The sequence below is a fragment of the Gambusia affinis genome, linkage group LG08, assembly GCF_019740435.1.
Source record: "Gambusia affinis linkage group LG08, SWU_Gaff_1.0, whole genome shotgun sequence".
NCBI classification, from domain to species: domain Eukaryota; kingdom Metazoa; phylum Chordata; class Actinopteri; order Cyprinodontiformes; family Poeciliidae; genus Gambusia; species Gambusia affinis.
Window position 1 is genome coordinate 18006343 of NC_057875.1, and position 26863 is coordinate 18033205.

At 37.2% G+C, this 26863-nt stretch overlaps 2 protein-coding genes and 1 long non-coding RNA gene across 13 annotated transcripts in view; 2 read left to right on the forward strand and 1 right to left on the reverse strand.

The window, feature by feature from the left end:
• The window catches only part of mical2b (microtubule associated monooxygenase, calponin and LIM domain containing 2b), a 58105-nt gene extending 44971 nt beyond the window's left edge, over positions 1–13134 (reverse strand). For 9 of the 10 annotated variants that reach the window (XM_044123673.1, XM_044123672.1, XM_044123671.1 and 6 more), the window contains exon 1: positions 13005–13126. The gene's annotated coding sequence lies outside the window, so the exon portion shown is untranslated. Of the gene's footprint in view, positions 1–13004 lie in introns of all 10 variants that reach the window. The other variant, XM_044123670.1, reaches the window with a different exon arrangement.
• Positions 13135–14550: 1416 nt separating this feature from the next.
• LOC122835005 lies at positions 14551–17184 on the forward strand. The gene is made up of 3 exons (XR_006371254.1): positions 14551–14867; positions 16248–16394; positions 16496–17184. It is a non-coding gene; the product is annotated as an uncharacterized LOC122835005 (long non-coding RNA).
• Positions 17185–19746: 2562 nt separating this feature from the next.
• dkk3b (dickkopf WNT signaling pathway inhibitor 3b) lies at positions 19747–25470 on the forward strand. 2 transcript variants are annotated; one of them, XM_044124883.1, is made up of 8 exons: positions 19747–20042; positions 20269–20486; positions 20960–21085; positions 21220–21300; positions 23704–23796; positions 24473–24617; positions 25068–25218; positions 25307–25470. In XM_044124883.1, the coding sequence occupies exons 2-8, from the start codon at positions 20328–20330 to the stop codon at positions 25329–25331; spliced, it is 780 nt and encodes a 259-aa protein (XP_043980818.1). In that variant the 5' UTR covers positions 19747–20042; positions 20269–20327; the 3' UTR covers positions 25332–25470. The 2 variants fall into 2 exon arrangements, with proteins under 2 accessions (XP_043980818.1, XP_043980817.1); XM_044124882.1 differs by lacking the exon at positions 19747–20042 and having other exon boundaries at positions 20208–20486.
• The last annotated feature ends 1393 nt before the right edge of the window (positions 25471–26863 follow it).

Sequence of the window (26863 nt, forward strand, 5' to 3'; positions counted from 1 at the left end):
GCTGACTGAAATTTGTTGTCTAGCATTTAATTCCTTTGAAAAAATTTTTATACAATTTTTAAAAATTTCTGGTGTGAATGCTTAGGGACATGTCACCCTATATCTGGCCATCTCTGATCATCAGACTTAATATAAGTAACCGTAATCAACTAGTCAATGTAGAAAAAAAAAGAAATATGTGCATTTCGAGGCTAGAAGGGTCTGGGAATGAGCACAATCTTGGGAGCTTTTTTTGTTTATGTTTCAACATCAGGGAGGGTGTGCACTGGGAGTTTTCAACAGGAAGTGGTTAAATGTATTATTTTCTTCCACATTTGTTGGTGCATCAAGTTCTCTTCACTTTAGTTTGAGACAGGAACTAAGTAAATATAATTATGCTTGGCTCCATTGTGCATTTTCTGCATGAAAATAAGAGCCTTTGGAGTCATTAGGAGGAACCGACCTACTTTTGGAGGAATGCGTTACCTTGATACAATACTTTGTGTGAATTGTTTAGTGGATCAGTTAAAAATAATTTCAGCTGATTTAATCAGACTAAATGCCAACATACTGGGCTATGCATTTAGCTTAGGTAACAAATGACTTTCTAATTTGAAAGCAAAAAAATAAACAAATAAATCAATAGTAATCAGTGTAATCTGTTCTAACAGGTGATCAACTTTTCAAGTATTGGATGTATTGTCAGTGTAAAATATTTAAATGCATTGAAACTGAAAGCTTCCACGATTTCCAGTCCAACAAATAGTGAGTAGTTTGTTTTACCATTTGGCTTTGCATTTGGTAAAATAAAAATAAAGACAAAACAAAAACACGCAAAAAACAGTTTTATGCATTATACTTTTTTATAAAAACAGATTGCTCCATCACATAACTTTTACTTTAGTTTTATATTTCAGATATTCAGATCAAACTAATATTAGAGAACATAACTTAAGAAAATACAAAAGGTACTTTTTACATTATGATTTCAGTTATTATGGCCCTATGTCCATCCATCCATCCATTATCTGAACACCCTTCTTCCCTAAATGGGGTCGGGAGGGTTGCTGGTGTCTATCTCCAGCTGCGTCCCGGGCGAGAGGCGGGGTTCACCCTGGACAGGTCGCCAGTCTGTCGCAGGGCAACACAAAGACATACAAGACAAACAACACTCTCACACACACACTCACACCTAGGGAGAATTTAGAGAAACCAATTAACCTGACAGTCATGTTTTTGGACTGTGGGAGGAAGCCGGAGAACCCGGAGAGAACCCACGCATGCACAAGGAGAACATTTTCCTAGCACAAAAATACTTCAGCCAATAGATAACAGCTGCTATGCAATATCAGGAAAGAAGATATTGACATCATTTGAGGATTTATATTTATACATAGCATGTTAGGAATACCAGAAGGTACCGGGTGTCAGTGCATGCATACAAGGAGGTTTGCATAATGCAGCTTCCACATTAAGCCTCTTTTAAATAGGACAAAACAGCCACCAATTCCCACAAGCATCAAATGCTTTTCAGCATGCCAGGTTATTTATGGGCTCCAGGTCCATATGTTAGCCAAGAAGAAACAGTTTTTCAGATAAATATTCCTATAAGGTCTTTAGGACACTTTCTTTGCAATAACACTTTTACCAATCACCAGTCGCACAGCTACTTGTCTACAGTCCAGAAAAAACAAACAAACAAAGGATTCTCAAAATGATGTTTTTTGGAGATATTGTCAACAGGTTGTGAATTTTTTTTAATTTTGTAGTTAATAGCTTCTTAAAAACAATTCCTTCTTATTTAAAGTTCTTTTTTTATGCAATACAAGTTAGTTTAGCTCATTCACCAGAAGAGAAAAGTGCAATATGTTGGCACATAGTTTTGGCATCAAATTTAAAATTTCTCTTTGCACAATTAATTAATCCATCAAAATCTCAAAAAGTCTATATTTGAGACTTTTTTTAATATTCAACTTGTAAATACTCCGTGATGAAAAATGAGTAATAGGATTCATATTTACTAAACCAGGTTTTAAAAGGCAACAAAGGAAAGCTTAAACCACCTTTCACTTGAAGCAGCTTCCAGTCTCACTCATGTTTAAAGGAAGTCTGGCAGCACACCACATCAACGGTAGAAAAGAAAGAAAATGTCCTGGTGCACAAAGAAAATCTAAAGAAGCTTTGTGGACATCAGAAATCAGGTTGTTAAAGATGCAATCTGTCATGTTTTATAGATCCGAGACCAGTTTCAGAAAGCCCAAGGCACAAATAACTGAAGCGTAGAAGTGACAAATAGAGCAGGAAAATTGTGTCCTTGGATCACAAACAAAGAGACAATTCACTCGTAATGACTCCACAATTTAATCAAATTTTTTACAACCTGGGAAGCTGCCAGAAACAAGGTGTGAACTGTAACACGTCTCTCATTTAATGCTGCGAGTAACATTCAACATGATGCCAGCAAACGTGTTGACAATCTGCCAAAGCAGAGATAATGTACAGATAGGGCCCTGTCATTTCTGTATGGTGGAAAATAGTCTAAATGTTTTAATGGGAATTTAGACACAAAACAAAATCTACAATAAAAGCAGAGTAGTATTTTTGTTTCCACCCTTTACACTGATATCCACATTGGAAGATCAAACATTGGATGAGAAGAGCAAAGTCTGGATTGCTGGGATAACAACTACAATGATGCAAGAAAAAACTGAGAAAACTATAAAAAGTAACTTGATATGATATCTTCATCATATTTACAATCTCTATGCAAGGACAGAATCAAATTTTTTGCCCCCAATCACTTTAGATTCTTTTTTTTTATTATTTCTATTTTGGCTCTTATTGCTATATTATGAGTGAGCTGCTTATTGGTCACAAATTCAGACTTGAGTGCACAAACAGAAAAAAATATTCAGCTAAACTAATAAATCTTTAACAGCATTTAGTAAACATTACAGATTTCACATAGTATGGCACTCGGTTGAAATGATTAATAATTTTCATTGTAGGTTAATCACTCACAGCAACTCAGAGCTGTCGACAGCCTGTTTTTTAGAGCACTGAGAGGAAGATCAAAGCTGAGTCAACAAGTTCCTCCCCAGACTGATGGGATTTCCCAGAGAGAGGAAAAATACAGACACAACTGCAAGAAGGAATGACAATGGGAAAACTGAAACGAGAAATATTACATTCACATAGCAGAGGTTATAAAATTCTTGGAATTTAAGCATGTCTGCAGAGAGTTCAGGTCTTGGCCCATACATGCTTTTGCTTTAGTCTTGATTTACTCTGGACTGAATTCAATAAGTAAGAAAATGTGCAAGTTTGGAGTACGAGCCTCCTCGTCTCAAAAAGAAATGCAGCACACAACCAACTTTAACTGATGAAGGAACTACTGTTTAATATTTAACATCAGCCATTGACAAGGTCAAAACACATTTCAACAAAAAATTGCCATAATGATCATTGTGATCAGGGAACAAAAAATAACAACATGCTTTTAGGGTAATTTCAGATAACTAAAGCTGTATATTAGGCCATTCACTTTCTGCTTCACTTTTATGCTCTCTTTCAATTTAGTTTGTTGGACTGCTGCTCCAACAAACTGCAGCCATGATTCCAAAAAGAAATGAAGAATCTATTAAACCATTGATTCAGGGGTGCTCAGGCGGTGCAGGGGTTAAGCACAACCCACATATGGAGGGTCTTAGTCCTTGCTGTCGCAGGTTCGATTCCCAGACTGGTGACCTTTGCTGCACGTCTTCCCCCTTCTCCAATTACCCACTTTCTTGTCAATTTACTGTCAAATAAAGGCCACAAGAGCCAAAAAAATTGGAAGCCCATAAGAAAAAGAAAATAAATCAAGCATTATAATCTCAACTTTTAACTAAAAAGCCAAGCATGTAACCTGCATACAGACTTTGTAGGTCAAACTGAAGGTTTGTACAACCTCTGAACAAAGCATGTACATCACAATGTAAACACAATCTGCATGGTCAAGCCCAGTTGGGGAAGAACAACCTTCTCAGATGCTGCTCTTCAGTATGGACAGGGAAGTTTGTCAGAGTTAATGGGAAGATGGATGGAGCTAGTAGCAAACCCGTAAGAGACTGCAAAAGACTTCATACTGGGGTGAAGGTTCAAGTTCCAGCAAAACTATGTCACTAATCATATAACTAGAATGGCAAATTGTCTCTCTTTAGATGTGAAAAGCTGGAACAGTCATTGTATATGCCCAAAGAGTTGTAAAAGCATAGCTGAATACAAATGCATGGAAGACTTTTGGGAAATTTATTTGAAAAAAAGAAAAGGAAAACCACATATCCATTTCTGTACACTTCTCAATGTCGCATTACTTTGTGTTGGTCTATCACATAAAACCTGAACATATAGATTGTTGTAGTTGTAATGTGACAAAAGTTCATTGCATAAACACTTTTGCAAAGTACTTTATAAACCAGCAACATATTGTGATTTTTTTAATGGGTCAGAAAAGGAATGAATCTGCAATACTGGCAAATGTTTACAATATTTTAAGATTGCAATTTCCAATTTGAAGTTAAAACACTTAACACTTCCGAATACTTGTGCATCTTGTAAATCCTCCCAAGTCATAAAAAAAAAAAAAAAAAATCTTGTTTTTGGCAGCACTGAAAAGCATTTCTGGAAAAGAAGCAAAAATTGTTTTTCTGAATATCTTTAAACCAAATCGCCTGGTCCACAGCTGAAAGAGACACACCCATACTTAACCTTCAGATAAGGGTCTGTAAGAGGGACCACACTCCCATCTACATATTTGTTTTTTCTCAGGGGACAAACCACAGCACAGAAAAGTGGGTCATTAATGTGAGAGAATATAAAAACATGAACTTAGCCCTCTGTGGCTGCACGTAAACTGAAAAGTTTGATCTAAAATTCCCATGCAACAGTGTTTAAGATATTAAAAGGAAAAAAGGAATTAAAAAGCATGAAGGTAACATATTTCATTAAAGAGATCCAATAATGGGTTTTCACATTTTAGCTGACAAATAATATTTAAAAAATTCTGTTTCCTTGATGCATTTAATATCTACATTTTAATATTTTTATGTTAAGCAATAACTTTATGCTTGTTATTTCCTTTTTGTCTCTTGTTTGATGCCCTCTAAAGCTCTATGAATGGTATGAATGGTGGAATGTAAAAAATGTTGCCTTGCCATGCCTTAACATTTGGAGCATATTTTGTTACACATTATCAGCCAACTCTAGCAGAGATGCTACAAGTCATAAAACAAAAAAAAAAACTTTAGCAGGACCCTTGAAACAGTCGGTGGCTAGAATCAAAATAAAACTTTTGCATTAAAACTTCACATACCGTGTGTATGGTCTTGGCCAGCCAGACACCAATTAGTGATTAAGTAGGATCCATTTCAAAGCCATCAGAGAGAGACAACTACTATGCACATTCTTGTGTCTCAGGACAAATTGAAGAGATCAACTAACTAATCTTATTAATCTAATGAATTTAAAGAGTACAGGATGAAGCTTGAGCACTCGCAGAAACTCTAGATGTGGCAATCTATTCAAAATCCAAAGATCCACCTAAGATTTTTACCTTGGATCTTCTTACTGGGCAGCAGCAGTAATAACCACCACACCACCAAGCAGTCTACGCAAATAGGTTTATGGTACAAGGTGCATAGACATGATCTGGATTACAATCTGTCCTCCTCACTTTTAAAATCAGGAAAGTGGGAAAAGGACAGGAATATTTCCATTGAGTTCAATTCATCAGATGCAAAAAAGGTAGGCGACTCTTGCAGACCACAACAATTTAAAATGTGCAGAGTAGAATTACACACAGGTACACAAGAACCAATTCACACAACAAGAGACTCAAATTCAGATGCTGGAAAGAATCGTGGCATAGCCAAACACAAACAAGAGCAAGTCAGAGCTGCGTTAGCATATATTCTAATCACCAATCCAAACTTGTGCTCTTATTTTAGTTTTAAATCTATACATCATACATTTTGATATTTACCTGACAACTCTGAGCAGTCACTTCTTGTCTGAACAAGCAGCTTACATGAACAACATTGCCACCAAAACACTAGGTAAGAAAACAAGCAATACTCAACAGTTTAAAATGAGTTGTTGGCTCTCAAACAACCTGTGCAAGTCACTGAGATCTCTGAATTAAGTATGCAGCTAAAACGGCTCTTAAATATCCAAGAGGCAAGATAATGTTTGTAATCGACAACTAATCAACTCAAGAGGCCGAGTTCGGCCAATCCTTTTATGGATTTTGTCATAACTCAGGAACTATTTCTTTAAAAACAGTTTTACAATTAAGGCCATGGTGTGGATTGTCGTCATTGGTACAAAGGTTGCATCTTGCACGAGGGACCTCAAAGGCTGTAAATGATTGTAAAAGGAAAGTATTTTTATTTTAATTGGTGCTGACCATATAAGGCATCATCCAAGGCTGGTTCAAGCCTTTTATGGACATATACAAGACTATGCAAAAATCCTGCATCATTTTTCTTTGCATAATTATTTCAATTGGCCAGAATTTCTTGAAATGCCTAAAAATGGTCTTGATTCTTTACTTTGCCAACAGCTTTACTTGGCAAGTTTGTGCACAAACATTGAATTTGATTTCAGTTTCACTTTGGCCTCAAGGACGACATTTTAAATATGAATATATTAAAATATGTTCTTTGCAAGTATGTTCACGTACCTATGGTGTTCTTACCAAAGAGAAGATCAGGTTCAATTAGTGCAAACTAACAAATATAGCTTTTAATTTTAAAAAATTAACAAAAACATTTAACTGAAAATTAGTCAAGTACTGGACTGAAAATGAGTGAAAAAGTGGCCAATATTCAAAGAAAATCTTTGAAAGGCTCTTCAAAAACCTGACAAAGTGATGATCAAGTGCTGACCACTGGATGCTTAGATACAAAATTTGAAAGAAACTAAATCCTAAAATGTTTGCATCCTTCAAAAGTCATTATAAGTTGACATGAGGCAGAACTTCTCTTGGGCAAGATTTGTCTTTTAGTTGACCCAAGACTCTGCACCTCTAATGACACAGATCACATAAGGCCATATGTCTGGTTGTGTTGAAAGAGGCTTTAATTGGTTCATGTGAGCCCTGAAATCAGACCCTTAATCCTCACAGCATTAACACCGCACAGTGCAGAAGTTTGAGGTTGGATTACATCTTCATCCTGCCAACAGTTGTGACACTAAATGCCACAGAGCTCACAGGACCATTGCACGGAAATTAGTCCACAAAAATACAGTGGGGTTGAGGATTTCTTGACCTTAAGCGACCAGTTTGATCAGCAGGTACAAAAGATTAGCTGCTTGTAACATTTAACCACTTCAAATGACCCAAGTCAGTGCTTTAAAAGTTTCAAGACTGTGTACAGTCTAGACTTCCTTGTTGGTTCAGATCCAATTTCAAACCAATTTGAGGAGCAGGTTTGGACCTTCATGGGCACTAATGAGTATTAGACCCCTGGGGTGACTGTGTCTCATGTTTACTTCGCTACGTTTGTCACAAGAATCAAAATTTCCAGAGGAAAACCAAAACACACCAAACATAAACATCTGAAGACGGACGAGAATTTCACCTTGACGTAAACGAATTCTAAAAATCTATAAATCTGTAGGATAAATAAACTTTGACAGCAGCTAAAGGTTAGCTGAAAGGCTGCAAATTTATTGTTCAAAATGTTTTGTTCTAATTTCAAGGCTGCATTACTCCATCCACAAAATGTAAGAGGTATATGGATTAAACGAGACAAATCTGCCTTGATCAATGAAACATTCGCCCCTTTCAGAGGATAGTTCCAGATAAACTCAACAACTATACTACTAGTTTTTCTGGATGATTATTAAGCTACTTTATTTAATTTGGCCAGCATTTGTTTTTTAACCTGGATCTGAATGGATATAAAACCTCTTTGTGCTAAAAGGCTGTTTATTAAATCTTTTTGTCACAATTAACCTAAAATATTTAAAGCTTGTTCCTTGAACTGGACTGAACATATCCATTTCAGTGTCACTAAGTCCTTTCCCAATCCAATGCAGAAATACAACGTCTACTCAGCTTTAGCCTTACAATATCTTTAATGGTATCATCATAAAATTATTTAATTGAGTCTCACATTAAAAGTTAAAAGGGTTAATCCACAGATTCCATGCGGAAATCTCCATTCGGCTGTTGGATCTCAACCTTTAGAAAATCTTCTCACACCCTGAAACTCAACTTGGCCTTTCTCATTTGACAGCAGCCCATCTGGTCAGCCAGTGACGGTGAAGTCTGGCTCCCTGGTGTATTTTTGTCTTGCTGCTTCTCCCCCCACCCCGGAGCTCATACATGCAGCAACACCCCCTTATAAGTCAAAAGCTTATTCCAGGAAGTGACAGCTTGTGCAACTAGTCCCCCCCGGGCCAGAGGCATCAAGCCACCGATAAGGAGTAAACACCAGCATAAAAGAGTCCGAGATTAAAATCAAGAGGGTCGGCAGCAGAGCTACATGAAAAGATGAAGGCAAAGAAGCATTCCATGAATGAAGGGAGAAAGATTTGGTGCCAATTTGATTTCAAATATCAAGGCAACTGAGAAAAAAAAAAGTAGCAGCACTAAGACAACATGCACACTGAGACTAATCAGAACTGATTAGGGTGTACTGGGCTTATGCCGGTCTCCAGTAGTCACTTGAGCTAGAGGCGGAGCCCACCCTGGACATGTCAGCAGTCTATTACTTTCGGGCAGCTTAGAAGACTGATTAACCTATCCGCCATGTTTTTGGACTGTAGGAGGAAGCAAGAGTACCTGGACAAAATCCATTCACACAAAGGGAGAACATCCAAGCTGTATGGAGAAAGGCCAGAATTCAAACCTGGGACCTTATTGGTGGATGGCAGCAGTGCTACCATCTGATTAACCATGCAGCCCATCAAAATTACATTTATAGTAAAATTGAGTCATTTACAAAATAATCTAGAATTAAATGAAAATAAGAAAAATCAAGCTTTTCTAACATTATAACAAACCAATCACTGATCCAAGCCAATCAAGGGTAAAATGGCAGACACTAGTCTCTGTCTGATTAATTAGCGCATCTTTGTTATTACTTTTTTTGTGCGAGTCTTGAACAAGTGAAATAAGATGTGCAAATTATTTTGATGACCTGGTTAGTCAGGGATTTCCTATTCCAAATTGTTTTTAATACTTGATGGTCAAAGAGACTGCTGCTTCCGGTCTGTGTCGGGTGAACGGCTCTGTACGCCGCGGTCAGATCATATGGCTCAGACATCGTCAGCTGTCCCAGAAAACCGTTCCACAGCACTACTGACACACTTCAGTTTACAGCCTCCACAGCAAAGCGCCAAGTTTCTCATGCAGGAGGCCAAACGCTTTCTGAAAATTGTCTGGTGGAGATGATGAGCTAGGACGCGTCATAATCAACAAGTCAGACAAAACTTGAAAGCAGTAGCCAAACACTAAAGAAGTTTTGTTTTGTTTTGTTTTTTTCTTCATGGAAACATCAACCGAGATAAGAAGTAAATATTATGTAGACTGTAGCTGATTCCAACACCAATAAGTTTAGGCTTAAAAGTCTATCCTTAATATCTGATCTGATAAATTAAGAATTAAAAAAAAAAAAAAAAAAAATCAAAGTCAAATTTAAAATTCGGCTCAGGTTCAGAAGCTCTATCGTGAATGCCATCTTAAAAAAAAATAAAATAAAAGAGCTCAACTTTTTCTGAGTGAAATTTGAAAGTTCTTAGCTTTCGATATTTATTTTTGCACTAAAACTCAAACTTTCTTTTGCCTTTAGGCCAGACCAATTTAGAGAATACTTCAAATATTTTTGTCAGTTTTCTGTTTTAGGAAAGGAAAGCAACCCAAATTGTCTAAGGGTCACAAACATGACCAACTGTGGCATTAAGCTTCAATTTAACAATAAACAATTTGAGATGAGGTAGTGGTTTGCAATTTAAAGTAGATGTTATCTTTTCTCTCTCAATGTCAAAGTCATGAGGAAAGGCCATCCCACAAAGAGCCCTTGAAATATTTCTGCGAAATAACAAATAGCACAGTACAGTAGAATATTGCAAACCAGAAGCAGTGCAGAGCCAGTGGACACTTCATATCAGCTGGTGTTCAAATAGAGGAAAATGTAAAAATGTCTTAAAGCTAGAACCTATAAATATATTTAAGTGTTGGTTCTGAAAAGAAAATAATTTCTGATGATGGAGGACAGAGAAAATTAAACAAATTCTCTGGATTTTTACAAGCAGGTTTCAGCTGGAACATCTTGCATGTATGCAAGGTCAGTTCTTACCTAAATAAAGTGGATTGGCAGGGTTTACCAAAACCTAATGTTATTTCTGTTGAATACTGTTACTGTCAGTAACAGTGTTTTAACTCAGAGGTTTCTTTAAGTTTGTTACAAGATTGACTGCTACCATAAATCTTTCCTGCCCACAGCCTCATGATCCACAACAACTCTTTGAAGATACTTGGATAATATGAATTATGACAACACATAATTTCTTTTTGGGCTAAACTTTTATGTGTTAAATTGAATTGAAGTTTGTTGTGTCACATGTGCAGACACAAGCCACTATTAAACTTTGCAACATAGCAAATAAACATAATTTTAAAATGAAATTTAGCATCCTGATTTCCTGAAAAGGAAAAAGTTATCTGTTAAAACTGATGTTTTCTGATTGCAGCACTGATCAGTTACTACTTGGTAGTAAACAAGGCTACAGTAGTTACAACTAATGATATCAAATCAACAGCAAACCATTAGTTAGACTAACTAATGATTAGAAACCCCATTAGAAACGCCATTTAATAAGGATTTAACCAATCCAACCTATGACCTATAAGCCATTTACTCTGACCAAGCTCCTTCTGACTGACACGTTCATTCAGCAACAATAATCACCTTATGACAGCTGCTGCTTATTTACATCTCATCAATAACCTTCTCATTTACAGACATAATTTTTAGAGCAGAAGCAGCAAATGGGGAACAGAGGTACTGAACTGAGTGGAGGTTTTCCCAACAGAAACATTAAGCCATAACAGCGGGGGAGTGAGGGTGGTACGGTATGCTTGTTCTGGCTGACTGGAGCCGACTCAATGCAGTGCCGATCGGAGAGGCTGATCCTGGGCATGAAATCCAGATTAACTCATGTATTGATACACTTCAACTTCTCCGATCGCAGGATGAAGTGATCATCCAAAAAGAAACTTTGATGGTTTTTAAAAACTAAAATTCGGTGCACGAGATTTAGTTTATTGTGGATTTTCTCTGTTTCCAAAAAGGTCAAGATCACAATGCTGAAAGTACCTCAAAGTACTTAGAATTAGTACCTCTAAAATATGCAATTGAGTAATTCCATATACCTGAAGAAATATTTGGTCAAATGTCTCTCAGCACCTGGAATTCAAGCATTTTTCTTTTACAACTTTTCTTAACTGAATTATTATTTTAAGGTTGGTTGATTTTTTCTTTGCCATTAAAATTGATTTGAAGCACATTTCCTATGTTTTCAACAAGACTGAAGTCAGGTTTTAGAAAAGACCATTCAGAAAGCTTAATGTGTGCTTTCTTCAAAAGCTGTTTTGATGTCTTTTTCGGAAAATTGTCCTGTTGGAACAACCAAGTGGGTTCAAGTTTTGGCCATCTACCTGATTTGAGAATTTGAAGGTTTACACAGCATCATGTTTTCCCCACCATGCTTGACAGCTGTCATAATGTTCTATAGTTTGAAAGCTATACTGCAAGTTTTTTAAAACTTTGTCATTGTAGCCAAATAATAAACTAAACTCTATTGGAAATGTATGGACAATACTTTGAATGAAACCAAACAATTTAAACGAACTCCACCAATTACGATGCGATGCAAAGACAGCTGAGACCAAAATTATGACGGAATCTTAATGGCTACAAAACAAGTGGGTTGTTACTTGCTAATTTGCACTTGTTCAAATATTACTGCGGTTGTAGGCATTGCAGTTAACCTGCATGTCTAATTTTTACTCAAGAAAACCCTTAATAAAATCTATGTATCTTGTTTGTTTTAAAAATAAAATAAAAAAAACATTTGGAGAAACAATGCTGAAGTTGTTTGTTAGAACACCATAAACCCTGGAAAAAGGACAGCTCAAATCAATTAATAAAACCTCTAAAATAAGATGATTTCTGACCCATAGTTGCATAAAACTGCTGATACTTCACAACACTGTCACACGCTAGTGACCGAATTACAGACTTCTCCTTTAAGGCAGTGGTGTCAAAACTTCTTGTCATGTGGGCTAAAATCACAAGTACTTAGAACTATGGACTGGGGCCACATAAACTTGTTCAAAGGGCTGCAAATGGCCCATGGGCCAAACTTTGGGCACCCTCTGTCTTCGGTGATTTTTATAAAAACAAGAAAGAAAAAAAAAACAGTTGAATAAAATGACAATAAGCATATGTCAGAGACCATTCCTTGAAACAGTAGTCAGATTCCACATTCACATATGAAGTCAAAGCATAGCATATGAAGTCAAAGCATAGCATTTAGATGTATGCAAGTTTTTCTGTTTTATTTTTATTAATTATTATTATTATTATTTTGGAAACGTTTTTTAAACTGAATAATGAAATGAAGAAATGTTTTTGGGAAGAATAGTGTCGTGTATTCCAATCAGATCATCCTGGCCGACTATGATTGAAGCAGCTTCCTATAGCTTTCTCACTCAATTCCAAGGGCAGACAGTCGCGTCTAAATACAAATTAATTTACATTCATGTGAATAAAGCTCATAGTCAGCGTGGCATTAATTGCCAAGCAGGGAGGCAGTCAGTCAGTTAGGAGGCATTTCAAAGAAACATTCCCGATAAGCGTTCAGTCGTGCACTGACGTTCAGTCAAAGTGCGGCTTTTCGTCTTCTTCCATTGAAACAAAGCAGCACCAACCCGCAGTTCTACACCCAACTCCGCTGAAAACCAAAAAACTAACCTCTAGGAGCGATGAACACAGCCCGCCCACCAGGAGCCGCAAGGGTTTCCTTTCAGCGACCTGTTCTCCTTCTGACAGCCGCACAGTTTCTACACAGAAGCCGAGACACCAATTCCAACTTCAACTCTTGTCAAGACCAGAAAATCAACTTCCGCCAGCTGGTTTCCACAATAAAAGTCTGCTGTGGTTAAATAATTTAGGGTAAGAACTACTGGGTCTCCTATTTCCAGACAGATATATGTTTAAAATACTTACAATAATACATACAATTCCAATTAAAAGCTTTTCATAAGTAATTAAATAACATCATAGAGCACAAAATAGTGAAATGCTAAATAAAACAGCTTTTCTATTCAAGGGGGACTGTTTGTAACCATTAAATAAATATATTATTTCCAAAAGAAAATAAGAAGTTATTGGAACTCCATATAAAGTGTAAAAAGCCAGAAAACAAATCAATGTTTTATTCCAGTAGCATTGACTCACAATACAAATCTTCAGATAAATCCAACCTTTAATTTTAATTAAATCTCAGGTCATCTCCTTGGGTCTTTGGAGTAGATACAGCATCACAGACCCTTAACTGTACTTAACAGCATGAGGAATTGTCTATTTATTCTTACTTTGTTTAAAGTAAGAATAAATACTTACTTTACTTAGAGCGTAATTCCAAACCTGACAGCTGTAATTTTGTGCCTAAAATTTCAATGTTAGTCTAATCTGACTGTTTACTGAACTCCACATGTGCATGTGATGGTAATAGCTTTTATTAAGTGACTGATTGTTGTTACAGATGAACTTGAAAAAGTGAAGAATAATTTTTTTTAAAAAATACTCCAGTTCTATTTATTTGATATGAATTGTTAGAAGCAGCCTACCAATACTCATATTAAGGTTAAATCTATTGCAACAAGATAATTTATGAAAAATTTTAAATTAATGACAAGATGATGTTTGTTTCAAAATACACTGAAGTTGATGGATTATATTTTGATTTTGTTTAAAGTGAAATATGTGTTTTGTCTTCATTGTGATGTTCTAAAGCACATATGTCAGAGTCAAGGCCCGCGGGCCACATCCGGCCCGCGAGAAGATTTTTTACGGCCCTTGGGATGATCTTGATTTATTATTAGAACCGGCCCGCAGACCGCAGCAAGCCGGCACCCCGTCTGAAAAAAATATCTTCCTTATTTGAACTGTAAGTAGTTCTTTAAATGTTCTGTGAGATGATGTACTTACCCATGTATCCATAACAACCGGAACTTTCAATATCCACCAAGTTATTGCCGAAATATACCGTCTATTAAACGAGTGCCCCCCGGATTAATTACACTTTCTGCAGCTGCAGCTGCGAAGTTACCGTATTAACCCGATACTTGCTGGAAAGTGCAACGTCTCCCCTTTCAGAAACCGTTGGAATTTTTCCACTTAGCGCTACGTGTGGCGGAATTACGGTACTGCAAATTTAGATGTGTCGCTGGCGACACGTCCGGTCTAGAAGGGTTATTAGCAGAGGCGGAGCTAGAGGGGGGGCCGGGGGGGCCAGTGCCCCCCCAGCCATCTGATTGGCCCCCCCAGCGGCCCCCCCAAATGATCGACATGTCACGACACCCAGTCATTCCTTCACAGTAGGTAGCACTATGTACCACAATGGGTTGTGACACTTGTGACTGTTGTGACTGCTCAAAAGCAGCAGGGGGCGATATGCACCATTTACGTTTATTGTGATACACCATTTGGACACAACAGAGTTGACCCAACAGAAGAAGAGAAGGAGAACCGCGAAGAGACGATAGAGAAATATTGTACAGCTAAGAGGAATACAGTCGATTTGACTCCAAGACGGATAATCTGACTTCAAAGGTAAGTTTTACAATGGTTTACTACTACCAATAAAAAAACCCCGTTAAAAACATTTTGTGCTCAGCCAGGAAATAGTTTCTGGTAGTTGAGTTACTACTATAAGTTGCGAGCATCAAGCTAACAATGCTACAGCTATAGACATACGTAGACGCCGACTTAGTGAGCGAGTCGGCCAGTTCCTATGATACGTCACGTCTGCCAGTCAGACTCGTAATGCACGCAGAAGCAAAAAGTATTGTAAAGACGCTGACGTGTTTCAGTGTGTTTACCACTCACGTCTGCCTGAACAATGTCGGGAGGATAAATACGGGAAGTAAAAAAAAAAGTATCCAACGTGGTGCATGTGTTATCAGACAGAATGGATCATCAGCTCTCGCATTAAATAAAATTATACAGAATGAAAAATGTTAGCTATACTAAGAAAATAAAAATCAGAGTAGTTACTTCTGGCCAATATAATTACATGGGAAATATTTATTGGCTCAGAAGCTGTCGTTTAACCACAAAGTCAAGAAATTCTGTTCATAAAATTGTGTTCTTTCTTTCTTACCTGTGAAAGGTAATGCTAATGGAGCCAGCTTGTACTATAAAATGAGTGAAAAAACTCCACACAAGTTCCCCACTGACATTTGCTATTTTTACTAATTCTTTTCTAAACATTTTCTATGAAACGGCAACACTTTGTTAGAGGTTCCGTTTCCCCTAGGAAAGGGCATGAACTTGTGACAATTTAATCTGTTACTCTTTTTGCTTTATTATGTTTTCCATGAAATGTTTAATTTATTTAAATTCTTATGTGTTTAGCTTTGTCATTTTCTTTTATGTTTTCTTTTATCTTATCGCTGATGTTTAGCACTTTATTTCAGCTCTGGCTGCTGTTAAAGTGCTTTATAAATAAAGTCGATAATGATCATGAACAAAAACAGGTTAGTCGGTCCAGTAGCTGAGAAGTTTGAATGCTGAACATACAGCCACAGTCTGTTTCCCCTGACCTACACACTGGTAGTGGGGATCTATTAACACTAAGTAATAGGAAGTTATACTTGGCATAACATGACTGGCTTGTTTTTTTTCCTAGGGTCAGTTGAGAATGAAAAGACAGGGAGGCAGGATAGACAGCTTCTTTATAAAAAGAAGCAAATCAGGCACAGATCAAACAGGGTTCAGCTCTGACATCAGCAGTCCTGGTAGCTCATGTCCTGAGAACAGTCACGAGAAAGAAAGTCTGGCAAACACCAATCCACCATCACCAGGTCAGAGTATCTACAGAAACAGTCAAATTCCTGCCCCGTTTTAGGTTATTTTTACTTGCTGGCTTCTGCTAATGTGTTTCTTTAATTGTTGGTTCAATTATGTTAATGTACTGTTTTTACAACGTAGTTCCATCAAAGGAGGAGTCTGAAAACACAGAAAGCTCTGCGCCTGACCAGGATGATGATGAGCCAGAAGGGGCAATTGCAGGAGATACCACTGATCTCTTCTCAGCAGTGTCCAGCACTCCTTTTGCTTTTCCAAAAGGACCCAGTGGTAATTTTACTTACACTAAGACCTGCTTAGTAGCTGCACAATTTACATGACATAATGATCATGTAAATTATGTGTACATAACCATTGTGTTTGTATTCCAGATATTTCAAAGTCAAAAGAACAGGGCCCTGTTCAGCCAAGTTTGACAAACTTCCCCAGAACTCAGCATGGAACAAGAAAGAGAACTTTTCACAGCTCCTGGTACAAAGACTATTCTTGGTGATGCCAGGCTAAGTCACATTGGAACACTTAGCATAGAGTCAAGGAGGGCACGGGGCCTCAACATGGATGACTTTGTAACATATTTTGCTTCATCTCACAACAACCGAAGGATTTTACTTTTATGAGTGCATGAAGAAGTCTTGTGCTTCTCGTCATGATTTGGGTCTTCACCGACTGGTACTTGTACCAATGATAGTTTAGGAGTCAGTACATTTGGTCATAGCTGCATTAAGTTCGAAAATAAAATGCACATGTAGCATCTATTAAATAACAGTTTCCATAACATACAACCTTCTTTTTTGAGATATTGTAATTGTGAACTGTGTGACACTGCATTCTCATTGTAAGTCTTGTCTTGTTACAATGGTGTCATTTAGAGGTTAATGTCCACTTATGCTTTGTGTGGCATGCATTGATAATAAACTGCAAATTACATGAGCAAATCTCATTTCATGAGTCTTTATTTATATATAGTATGTGAATGAAAGTACTTTTACTGTATTGTCATTGTCATAGTCAGTGGACCCCTTACAGATAGCCCTGGCCCCCCATTGGCCCCCCCAGAAATAAAAGTCTAGCTCCGCCACTGGTTATTAGCACAGCAGTCGTCAGCATAACTGTAAAATTAACTTTCAGATACCCATCAAAAATGGCAAAAAGGAAGGTGGACACTGAGTTTAATATTTGTTTTCACTGCATGTTACTTCTCCTTGATGAAAGTGTTGTTTTTGATTAATAGATTTTTGCACTTTATTTTATTGTATTTCAATCCAATTATATTTTAAAAATATTTCAGTTGTGTCTGTTGAAAATTAAAGATTACTGACAGAGCCATAAGAGAATATTGCTTTATTTATCTGATCATATTGCAATATATTTGTTAGGTTTTCAGTAGGTTCAATTAGGTTCATTAGACTATATGCGTCATTTAAAAAAATTTCAATGAACATTCGATCAGTCCGGCCCTCGGCTTGTACCTAAATTTTTTATTTGGCCCTCCGTCCATTTGACTTTGACACCCCTGTTCTAAAGAGATTTATGGCTGCGCCATTTAAACAATGTTTGAGACTTTTACTTTGAAATGCGGCAAGCCACCTGTTCAGAACTGGTTTTGTTTGTTTCTATGCACCTTTACACAACCAGTGAGAACTTAAAAAAGGTGACTACTCCATCATATATTCAAATGGGGTCACAAAATTCACAAAGAGCGTTTGCTCTGCTTTCTTCGTCACAGATTAAAAAGACACACAAAGTGGCTCCTTTAGTATTTGCAACAGTTAGATAAATAAATTTAAAAAACTTCTTTTTAGTTTTCTTAATATATCAAAAATGTTACTTCTAAATACTAGAAGAAAATATAGTGATGTATATGCACTTACCCTAAATTATTTAAATTTCAAATTGAACACTTGGTTCTAATTAGATTTTGCTGAAGTTATTGGTCTTACGTTGCCCCCTGGTGATGAAATGTTGCTACAGCCTCTTGGAAGACATTTCCTCATTGGGTCTCAGATTTAAATGTTACCTTTACTTCATTACTACATTACTTCAATGTCCTTGAGGTTCATTGAAGTAATTCGAATTACATCATTCTATTTTAATCATATTTCTCAATTTTTTAAATGAAGAATATGATGAGTATCATGTTTGATATGTGTCAAGGAGGGCTCAAATTGTAACAATGCAACAGCATGGTGCATGGTGCAGATCTTATCGTGGAAATTTGAAAAATAAGAAAAAAAGCACAGAAGCAGACAGTGTTTTAGACAATATTTCATTATTTAATAATGTGAACAAAGAGCCACTTGTGTCTCCAGAGATTCAGGTTTCAGGTCTGAATTAGTAGATGGAAAGTGTGATCATACAGCAGTTAAAAGAGCAGTACCATAATTTTTTATTCATTAAATTAATTTTTATTAAAAAAAAATAAGTTTAATGTATTTTTTAATAATACCTTAAAAAGAAAATTGTGAGTAAAAAATATCTACCACTGAATATTTAGAAAGATATTTATTTAGTACAATTTCTTTAGAACCCCTCCGTCTAGATCCGCCCCTGGACTGCAGGTCTGGTGTATTTTTGCTTAGCGTTAATAAAATATTAGTGAAATAATACATTAAATGGCCACTGGACAATTATTCATAAAATATATCAACATTTCTGAATAAAACACAAAAAGTAATGTAATGTAGAAAATATTTATGTATTTACTGTTAATCTATTCGTATGATCTGTTCTTTAAATGACCACTTATTTTGGCTATTGCTATTACTTATTAAATATCATCCAAACTCGACATCCTAAGCCAAGAATAAAACCACAATAGTCAGCTAAAATCACAATAAGAAACTTAATCAATCATAACTACCGGTAAATGTTCTGTACCATATATACCTCAGGAGATGATTGAGGAGGAAGAGACGCTGATTTCTGGTCCTTAAGGTACTGATGGGTCTGCTGTTCCTCTCCTGGTCCATTCTGTCTGATATACAGCAGCACACTGCGCCATGACGGACACTTTTTTTTTTTTTTTTGTCTTTCGATGTACACAGTATCATCCTTTCTGAAATTGTTCAGCTTATAATGCGTGTCTTTTCACTCACGTCTGTATTTTTAAAAGCTTTTTTGCTTCTAAGGACATGGAATCTGGTCGAGGACGTTTTAAAAAGACGCGGGTTGATAGCAGCTCACCGCGGCTGCGTAGTGTCCGTCTCTAGGCAACGTTGACGTTCAGCGTCGGTCCGTAGCGTTCTGGGGTCCTTTAGCTCCCGCCACGACCAATTAGCTGACCTTTATATTTCCTGTGTTTTATTTTGGTCATTATTGCTAAACTTAGTGTTGATTTGTGTATGATAGGCGTTTCTATCGGACAGTTATGTATCGGTTCAATATGGGACGCACATTTAACACCCAAATATGGGACGACTCCTTATTTTACGGGAAGGGTGGCAACCTGATTCAGGGGTGCTGAGATACACTTTTAGGGGGGCTAGAGCACCCCTGAAACAGGCGTAGATACGCCACTGCTGAGGAGGCAATTCAGCCACTTGATTTGGGTGTGTTGGACAAAGTAGGCTACATATGAAAATGTTTCAGGACACCAACCACTGGACTACACGGAAATACATAGAACAGAGCAAAGGATTGAGCTAAGAAACTCGGTACAAAGAAAAGAACATGTGGAGAGGCACTAATGAAGGGAGATAATTAGCACAAAGGGAGCTAAGATACTCAAAATAATTACAAACCAAGAATGAAGACTAACACTCATCTAGGAAAACTAAACGCAAATGCACAAAAGAAAGAACAAGAATATACAAACGAAACACAAAGACATAAAGTATCACAGCATCTGGTTGCTAGCAAAAATGAACTCAGAATTTAACTGAACGAGGAAAGACCTACAGAGCATAAAAACCCCATAAGGTAATTATCAAAATCAGTTTTATTGACTTCAGTTGATCTATTATAGATTATGAGTTGTCTTTTTAAATCCCACAAAGTAACAAGTAGCTTGATTTTGGCATTTCCCCTTTTCAAGTGCAATCTGAAGCTTTCCCACCCCATTAAACCCTCCCACCTGCCCACTACTCTTCTGCCCCCTCCTCCTTTTTCTCTTCCTCCTCATACTTTCCAAATAAAACGGAGCCAGCTGTGCGTCGTCTGCTGCTCAGACGCTGAGCTGAGTCTGTGTAGTGGAAGGAAGCAGAGATGTCCGGTACAATGCTGCTGTTGGGGTTCTGGGGTCTGTGTTTACTGTGGACGGCCGGCGCCATGGAGCGAGGTCCAGTTAGTCTAAACGAGATGTTCAGGGAGGTGGAGGAGCTGATGGAGGACACTCAGCATATGCTGGACGAGGCGGTGCACAAGGTCTGCGTCACATTTTATCCATTCATATCAGAGAAAAATTTTATCATTGAAATCCTATTGTTATTATTATTATTTATTATTATTAAATTAAGCTTATTAAAAAGCTTAGAATCAAAAGGGTAAAAATCTAAGTGGGTGGTATTTAGTTTGTCAAGTTTCTGCCAGGTCTGCTTTTGGCACATTACACAGATTTTCCATGGCTGGATGTTTGGGGAAAGTCTGTGTGACCCAGCCTGTTGAAGTCTGTTTTGGGTTCAAAATAGGCACTGACAAATTTACTTGGATGAAGAATCATCTTTGAGGTTGTGTGCCACTTAGTTTTGTTCTTTAAAGACTTCTTGAAATTCTTTTTGGGGACTTCCTTTGGATTTCTTGTTGTTTTGTCTTAAATTTTATTGGTCCATTAAACTCACTGAGTTGAATCATTGTCTGGCTTGAACAATGGCATAATATCGTTGCACTGTCTCCAACAGATAACTAATGAAAGTGCAAAATTCTCCTCATTCCCTATGGATCTGCCTCCCAATTACCACAATGAAACCAGGAAGACGGTAAAGGGCAACAATGGGGAAACTCAGATCCTGGATCAAACAGACAAGGTGGGTTCTTTTCAGACAAACTCGTTTGAAAGCTTGAGTCTGTAAAACACCAAATCAGAAGCAGCATGCTTGTCAAAGCTGTCTTGTTGTTCAACGTCTGCAAAGCTATTTCTCATATTGCTCTTTATTTGCAGGAAACTGACAACAGAACAGGAGAGACTTATACTTCACATGTGCATGTGGAAGTCTCTGGCCAGTGGAACAGTGTGGCGCATGTGAGTTTTTTGCTTTTAGTGTTTGTTTTGTGAGTATTTAATGAAGAAGACTGATTACAATAAAACTTCTCACAGATGAGACTAATGGTCAGTAATGATAAAAAAATGAAATGTGTGAAAGAACAGCAAATGGCCAGTTAAGAGGACTGCAGTAATAGGTGTAAACTTGGAGATAGAAATTCAGCTAATGTAAATTTATTAACACATCAGTTGTTTGGACAAGAAAACAAACAACTGAAATGGATAAAAGTTTTTGAGAAACTATTGGTATGGCTAACATCTAAAACTGATTATAAAATCATAACAGTTTTTCTTTCTTTTTTTTCACTCACTCACTGACACTGTAGCTGTATAATCTGGGTTTTTTTTTCATGCTGTGTAAAATGAGGTCATCCAGGAAATAAACTCACTGTATATTTTTTTAAAAAGTTTTTCACCAGCAGGCGGCTGGCTTATTGGAAACTGAGATCATTTCTGCAGTTTGCTACATTACAAAGGTGGTTTTGATCTCCGACTTTCCTGGCAGCCATACAGATGGTGGTTATGTTAATAGTCCCCGCTGTTTAATGCCAGGAAAGCTTAGAAAAGGGGGGGAGTCAGCAGAAGCATAACGGAGTAAGCTCAGTTTACCTAAAGTTGGTTAAAATGTTCTGCATCACTGTGCATTTATTGTAAAGTAGAAACTTGTAAATCAACAAGAATATAATGAGTGTGTTTGGTCAAAGGTGGGGAACATCTGGCTGCTTAAGAGTTTATTCTGGTTGTAAAAGTCTGTTAGTTTATGAAAGACAGACGTAAAATGAGCTACCAAAAAAATTTTTAATGTGCAGAAATGGCCCCAGTCACAGTTCATGGTGCTCCTTGTAAAGATGATGCAGCCTTAAAACTGATCTCTTTGCTGGTCCCTGTTCCTTTTGATTCTCTGGAACATGCATCTATTGGACTTAAAAACTGTTAGGAGAATAGAGGAATGTAGATTTTATGCCTGGTTAACATCTTATGATGGTTTGGCCATATGTTTGTATGGACAAGGTCCTTTGTTTTGGTTTACAGGTGTGTTGTTTTTTTGTTTTTTTTTCTAATCTTTGACAGTTCAGACATCATGATCTAATTACAAGGCTGCCTGGTTATATGAAAGAGAAACAAACCCCCCTCCTTAATGCAGCCACCCACCACCAGTGGTGCAGCAGTCAGTTGCCAAATCTCTTGAGTCAAGACTGCAAGTGCAGGTCACCAGACATTGAGACTATTGTAAACATAACAAACTAACCTTGAGTGGCCTCATCCGATTAAAGCATATGTTTTCCCCTAAAATTCCCAGTGAAACTAAGCTAACTACAACATGCAAGTTGTTTTTATTCTGTTGTGGAAGCCTTTTTTTTATGTTTTATTTATTTTATTTTAATAATTATTTCTTTTGCAGTAACTCGAATGAAAATGGGCAATGAATCTGGACAAAAATGCAACTTGTGATATAGCAAATAAATGTCTTACAAATTTGGGTGAACAGCCAAGTCCATTCAAAAAGACACATTTTTATGTTGCGTATTCTGTCCAGATAAGATAAAAAAAAAAATCCTAGTTTGTTGGATGCAAATCGAGTTGATCTGTAACTTTGCACAATGGCTGTGAACTGTGCATGTCACTATATTTTGTGGAACCACAATTGATATTTTCAAAATGCAAGCAAATTAAACGTGGATAATATTTAAAACTGTCCATGAAAGTTCTTTGCTACTGTGGGGTTGTGTGATAGATTTATGTACAATAACTGTATAAATTACTGACAATAATTTCGTTAGTGAAACTGCTTTTGTGTATTATCTTTGCATTTTATTTTTATTCACATAGGGACTTTAGTACTGATGACTTGATTCTGATCAAGTTATCAGTATGATATATTCATACTTATCAGCTTAAATATAAATATGAACAAATGACTAGAATAACAAGCTGACAGTGTAGTATCTCAAACCAGTCTTTTGTTCAATCTGCTTTCCTTTTATAAAGGGATGAAATCTCTTCAGAACTGAACTGAAGACATGCTAAAATTAAACCCATGTAATTTTTTATTTAAAAGGAAAACAAAGTGCACCTTACAAATTCTCTATTTAGAACTTTTATATACTATAGATTTTTTTTGTTGTTGTTTCTCTTTTTTTATTGCATGCAATCTGAAATGACATGTTTTAATTGCATTGCTTGTCTTGTATCACGGATGGGATAGCAGTTCAGCTGTCTCATTGGCCTGTAAACGTTGTCTGGACATCGACAAATGAATAACCTGAAAATATTAGAGGTGTCAAATGTTAAAATCAAATGAGGTAACATGAACGAACAATCTATCCACGGGGTCTTTAATCTTGCTTAAATCTGTTGACTTTCTGTGATTTGAACCTTCAGGAGTGCATGGTGGATGAGGACTGTGGGGACCTAAAATACTGTTTGTATGAGATTGAGAACTCAAGGTGTCTTCCCTGCATAGCAACAGATATGGTGAGAGCTCCGTTATCATTTTGTTCTATATTTGCTTCAACTCCATGTGCAATCACAAAGACAATATAACAAGATACAGCAAGTCATAACAGGTGCTGAAGCACTCTTAACAGCTGACATTTTACAGTGTTAGTGCAAAGTACAAGAACAATGTCTTGTACCGTTTTTTGTTTTTTTTTTGTTTTTTTTGTTCTTTACAAAAAAAACTCAAGGTCTGAATGGAAAACATCTGTAAAAGGCAATTATCAAGTACAGATTCCTATCTGAACATAGGACTTCATTAGACTCTGACTGGACCATTCTAACACATTGATATGCTTTTCCCTAAATCACTCCAGTCAAGCGCTAGCACTTTATCTAGCGGTAAGCTGGTGCTGTCCAGCTGAAAGATGAATATCCGTCAGTCTTTTGTAGCCAGGTTTCCTTCTGAACTATTCCTGTATTTATCTTCCTCAACCTTCCTATTCCAAGTTCCTTTTCAATAGCATCACCCAGCCACCTCCAGCATTATACTTCCTCCACCATATTTTGATGCAGCTCATCATATTTCTGAAGTGACGTGGGAGAGAACTGTGTAAATGATCTAATAAAAGTTGTCATAATGTCTGCCTTTAAAAAATAAATAAATAAATTTAAAGTAGTGAAACTGTTACTGAAAAGTGTGCTTCCCTTACAGCCATGCTCAAAGGATGAGGAGTGCTGCTCAGATCAGATGTGTGTTTGGGGTCAGTGTACAATGAACGCCACCCTGGGGGCAGCGGGGACTATCTGTCAGGGTCAGAGCGACTGCAGGCCAGATCTCTGCTGTGCATTTCAACGAGGTGATGTGGAATACATGTACAAGTCTAAATTTGCATCAGATACCATGTGGAGTGTACACTTTGAATGCAAAAATCTGTTTGTTTAAATCTTCATAAAAAAAAAAAAATCATTAGATAGGTCCCTATATACTGCAATATAGCAATACAATTTGTAACGTTGAGGGGGAAAAAAAAAAATCAGTTTTCTTATGCAGTGGTATTTTAGACGGCACACATTCTAAAGTATATCAAGCAAATGTGGCTAAACGCACAAAATTGAAGTCGGGTGTGCATTATTCAGTCAGTAGTCTACTGAATGGCAGGTTTTCTGCTATTGACTCTATGAATAATTATCCACTGTCTTTATCTTGTGCATAATTAAAACAACTAAAGTGAGCATTTAAGATGCTCTGAGATACAGGTGGGCAATTTACATATAGCCAGACTGACTTCCTTCTTCTTTCCCATCAGAGTTTTTGTTTCCAGTATGCAGTCCTAAACCTTCAAAGGGAGAATCCTGCCTGAACCACCCCAACCTTCTTATGGACATGCTGGAATGGGACCAGGAGGGCCCCAGAGATCACTGTCCATGTGTGGCCAACCTACATTGTCAACCCCATGGGTGAGAACAAACACTGAACCGCAAATTTGTTGGGTACCGCTAACAACAAAAGTGACGACGTTTTACTCCGAACTCTTTCTTTTTGCAGTCGTGGATCCGTGTGTGGGGAGTAGGACTGAAGGTGTAAAGGTTTCCAAAGAGTTCAGTTCAGTGCAGTGTCCCATCTGGACATCACCTGTATTCTTTATGCTATTTATGCTTAACTGCAAGTCTGTATTGAAAGAAAAAAAGTAAATAAATTACTTTAATTTAGTTTTGACAGTTTTATGTTTTTTATATGCTGGATCCCTTAAAGGTAGGAAATCCTGTCCTGGATGTTTCATGGAATTTCCAACATAACTGTTCAATCAGATTGGATGTTTTTCCACGTCGGTGAGCTGCTACATCTTGGCTCTATTGCTAGATACATTATCTTCCTGGAAAAAAAACAACATCACTGCTTGACCTGCTTTCAATTAATTTTTTTTTTCTTTGGCTTGACATGTTCTCTAAACTGTTTAAATCTGAGCTATCCGTCTTGGATACTTTTTTTTTTCTTCTTCTTCTTCTTGCTGTTGTTTCCAGACCATATATCACAGCAGGTGTCACTAACTTGAGCCAGTGATCATAGTTATCTCATGTCTTTTACTTGACTTACCTGACGTGGAATACCACATCAATGACTTAAAGATTAAATAACTTTTTTTAGTTTTATGCCTCCGGACAAAATGCAACCTAATTTTTATGAGACTAAATCAAATCACTTAAATCCAACCTCACCTGTCGGAGGTGATGACAAAATTGCACAATAGATTCCAGATGGACATAAATTAAAAAGAAAAAAAAAGAGCTAAATTTAAGGTGGTTGGTAAAACGAGGTGCACTCTTTTCTGTGTTCTTGAAATTTAAGAAGGGAAAGACTTGGCCAGAGGTTGTTAATTGAAACACTTAGCTGATCTTGTATAGCGAAACCTCAAAAGCAGGAGGTCTGCCAGCTCACTGGAGTGTGTGAGAATATTTTAGCATTACTCACCCCCATCCGGCCCATTTTTTTTCATACAACTACTACATTGTGAGAACCCATTGCACCTCATGGGGCCCAAAAATACAGATTTTTGCATAGGGGATTAGGTTTAGGACTAAGGTTTGACTTGTGTTTAGATTATGATTAGGCCTGTAATGGTTAGGTTAATAGTAAGGGTTGGGTTATATAAATGAATGGAAGTCGGTGCAAAGTTCTTGTGAATAAAGATGTGTTGACACAGTAAAAAGACTTTAGAATGACATTGGTGTAAAAGCTGTCATTGCTGTCCTCAATCTGGAAAGCGTTATGAGCCATTTCCAACGAAGCGAAGTCCCATCATTGAACAGTGGGGGAGGGAAATGTAAGATGGCCAATCAATCAGCTCAGGAGTGCATATGCGAGCAAACTCACTCACATTAAAATGCTCAGATGTTTGTGAGGCGGGGATCCATCTACCAAGACTCTGTATTCAGGACAGGATAATGGTTCTCAAGAGAGACTGCTTCCTAATAAAGTAGTTGGCTGACTCAGAGATGCAAAGTTGCACCTGAATGTTCCACAAGAATTTACAGGTCAGACAAAAGTAAAGATTGCCCATAATGCACAGCCCCATGTGTGGAGAAATCCACTCTTGGATTGGTG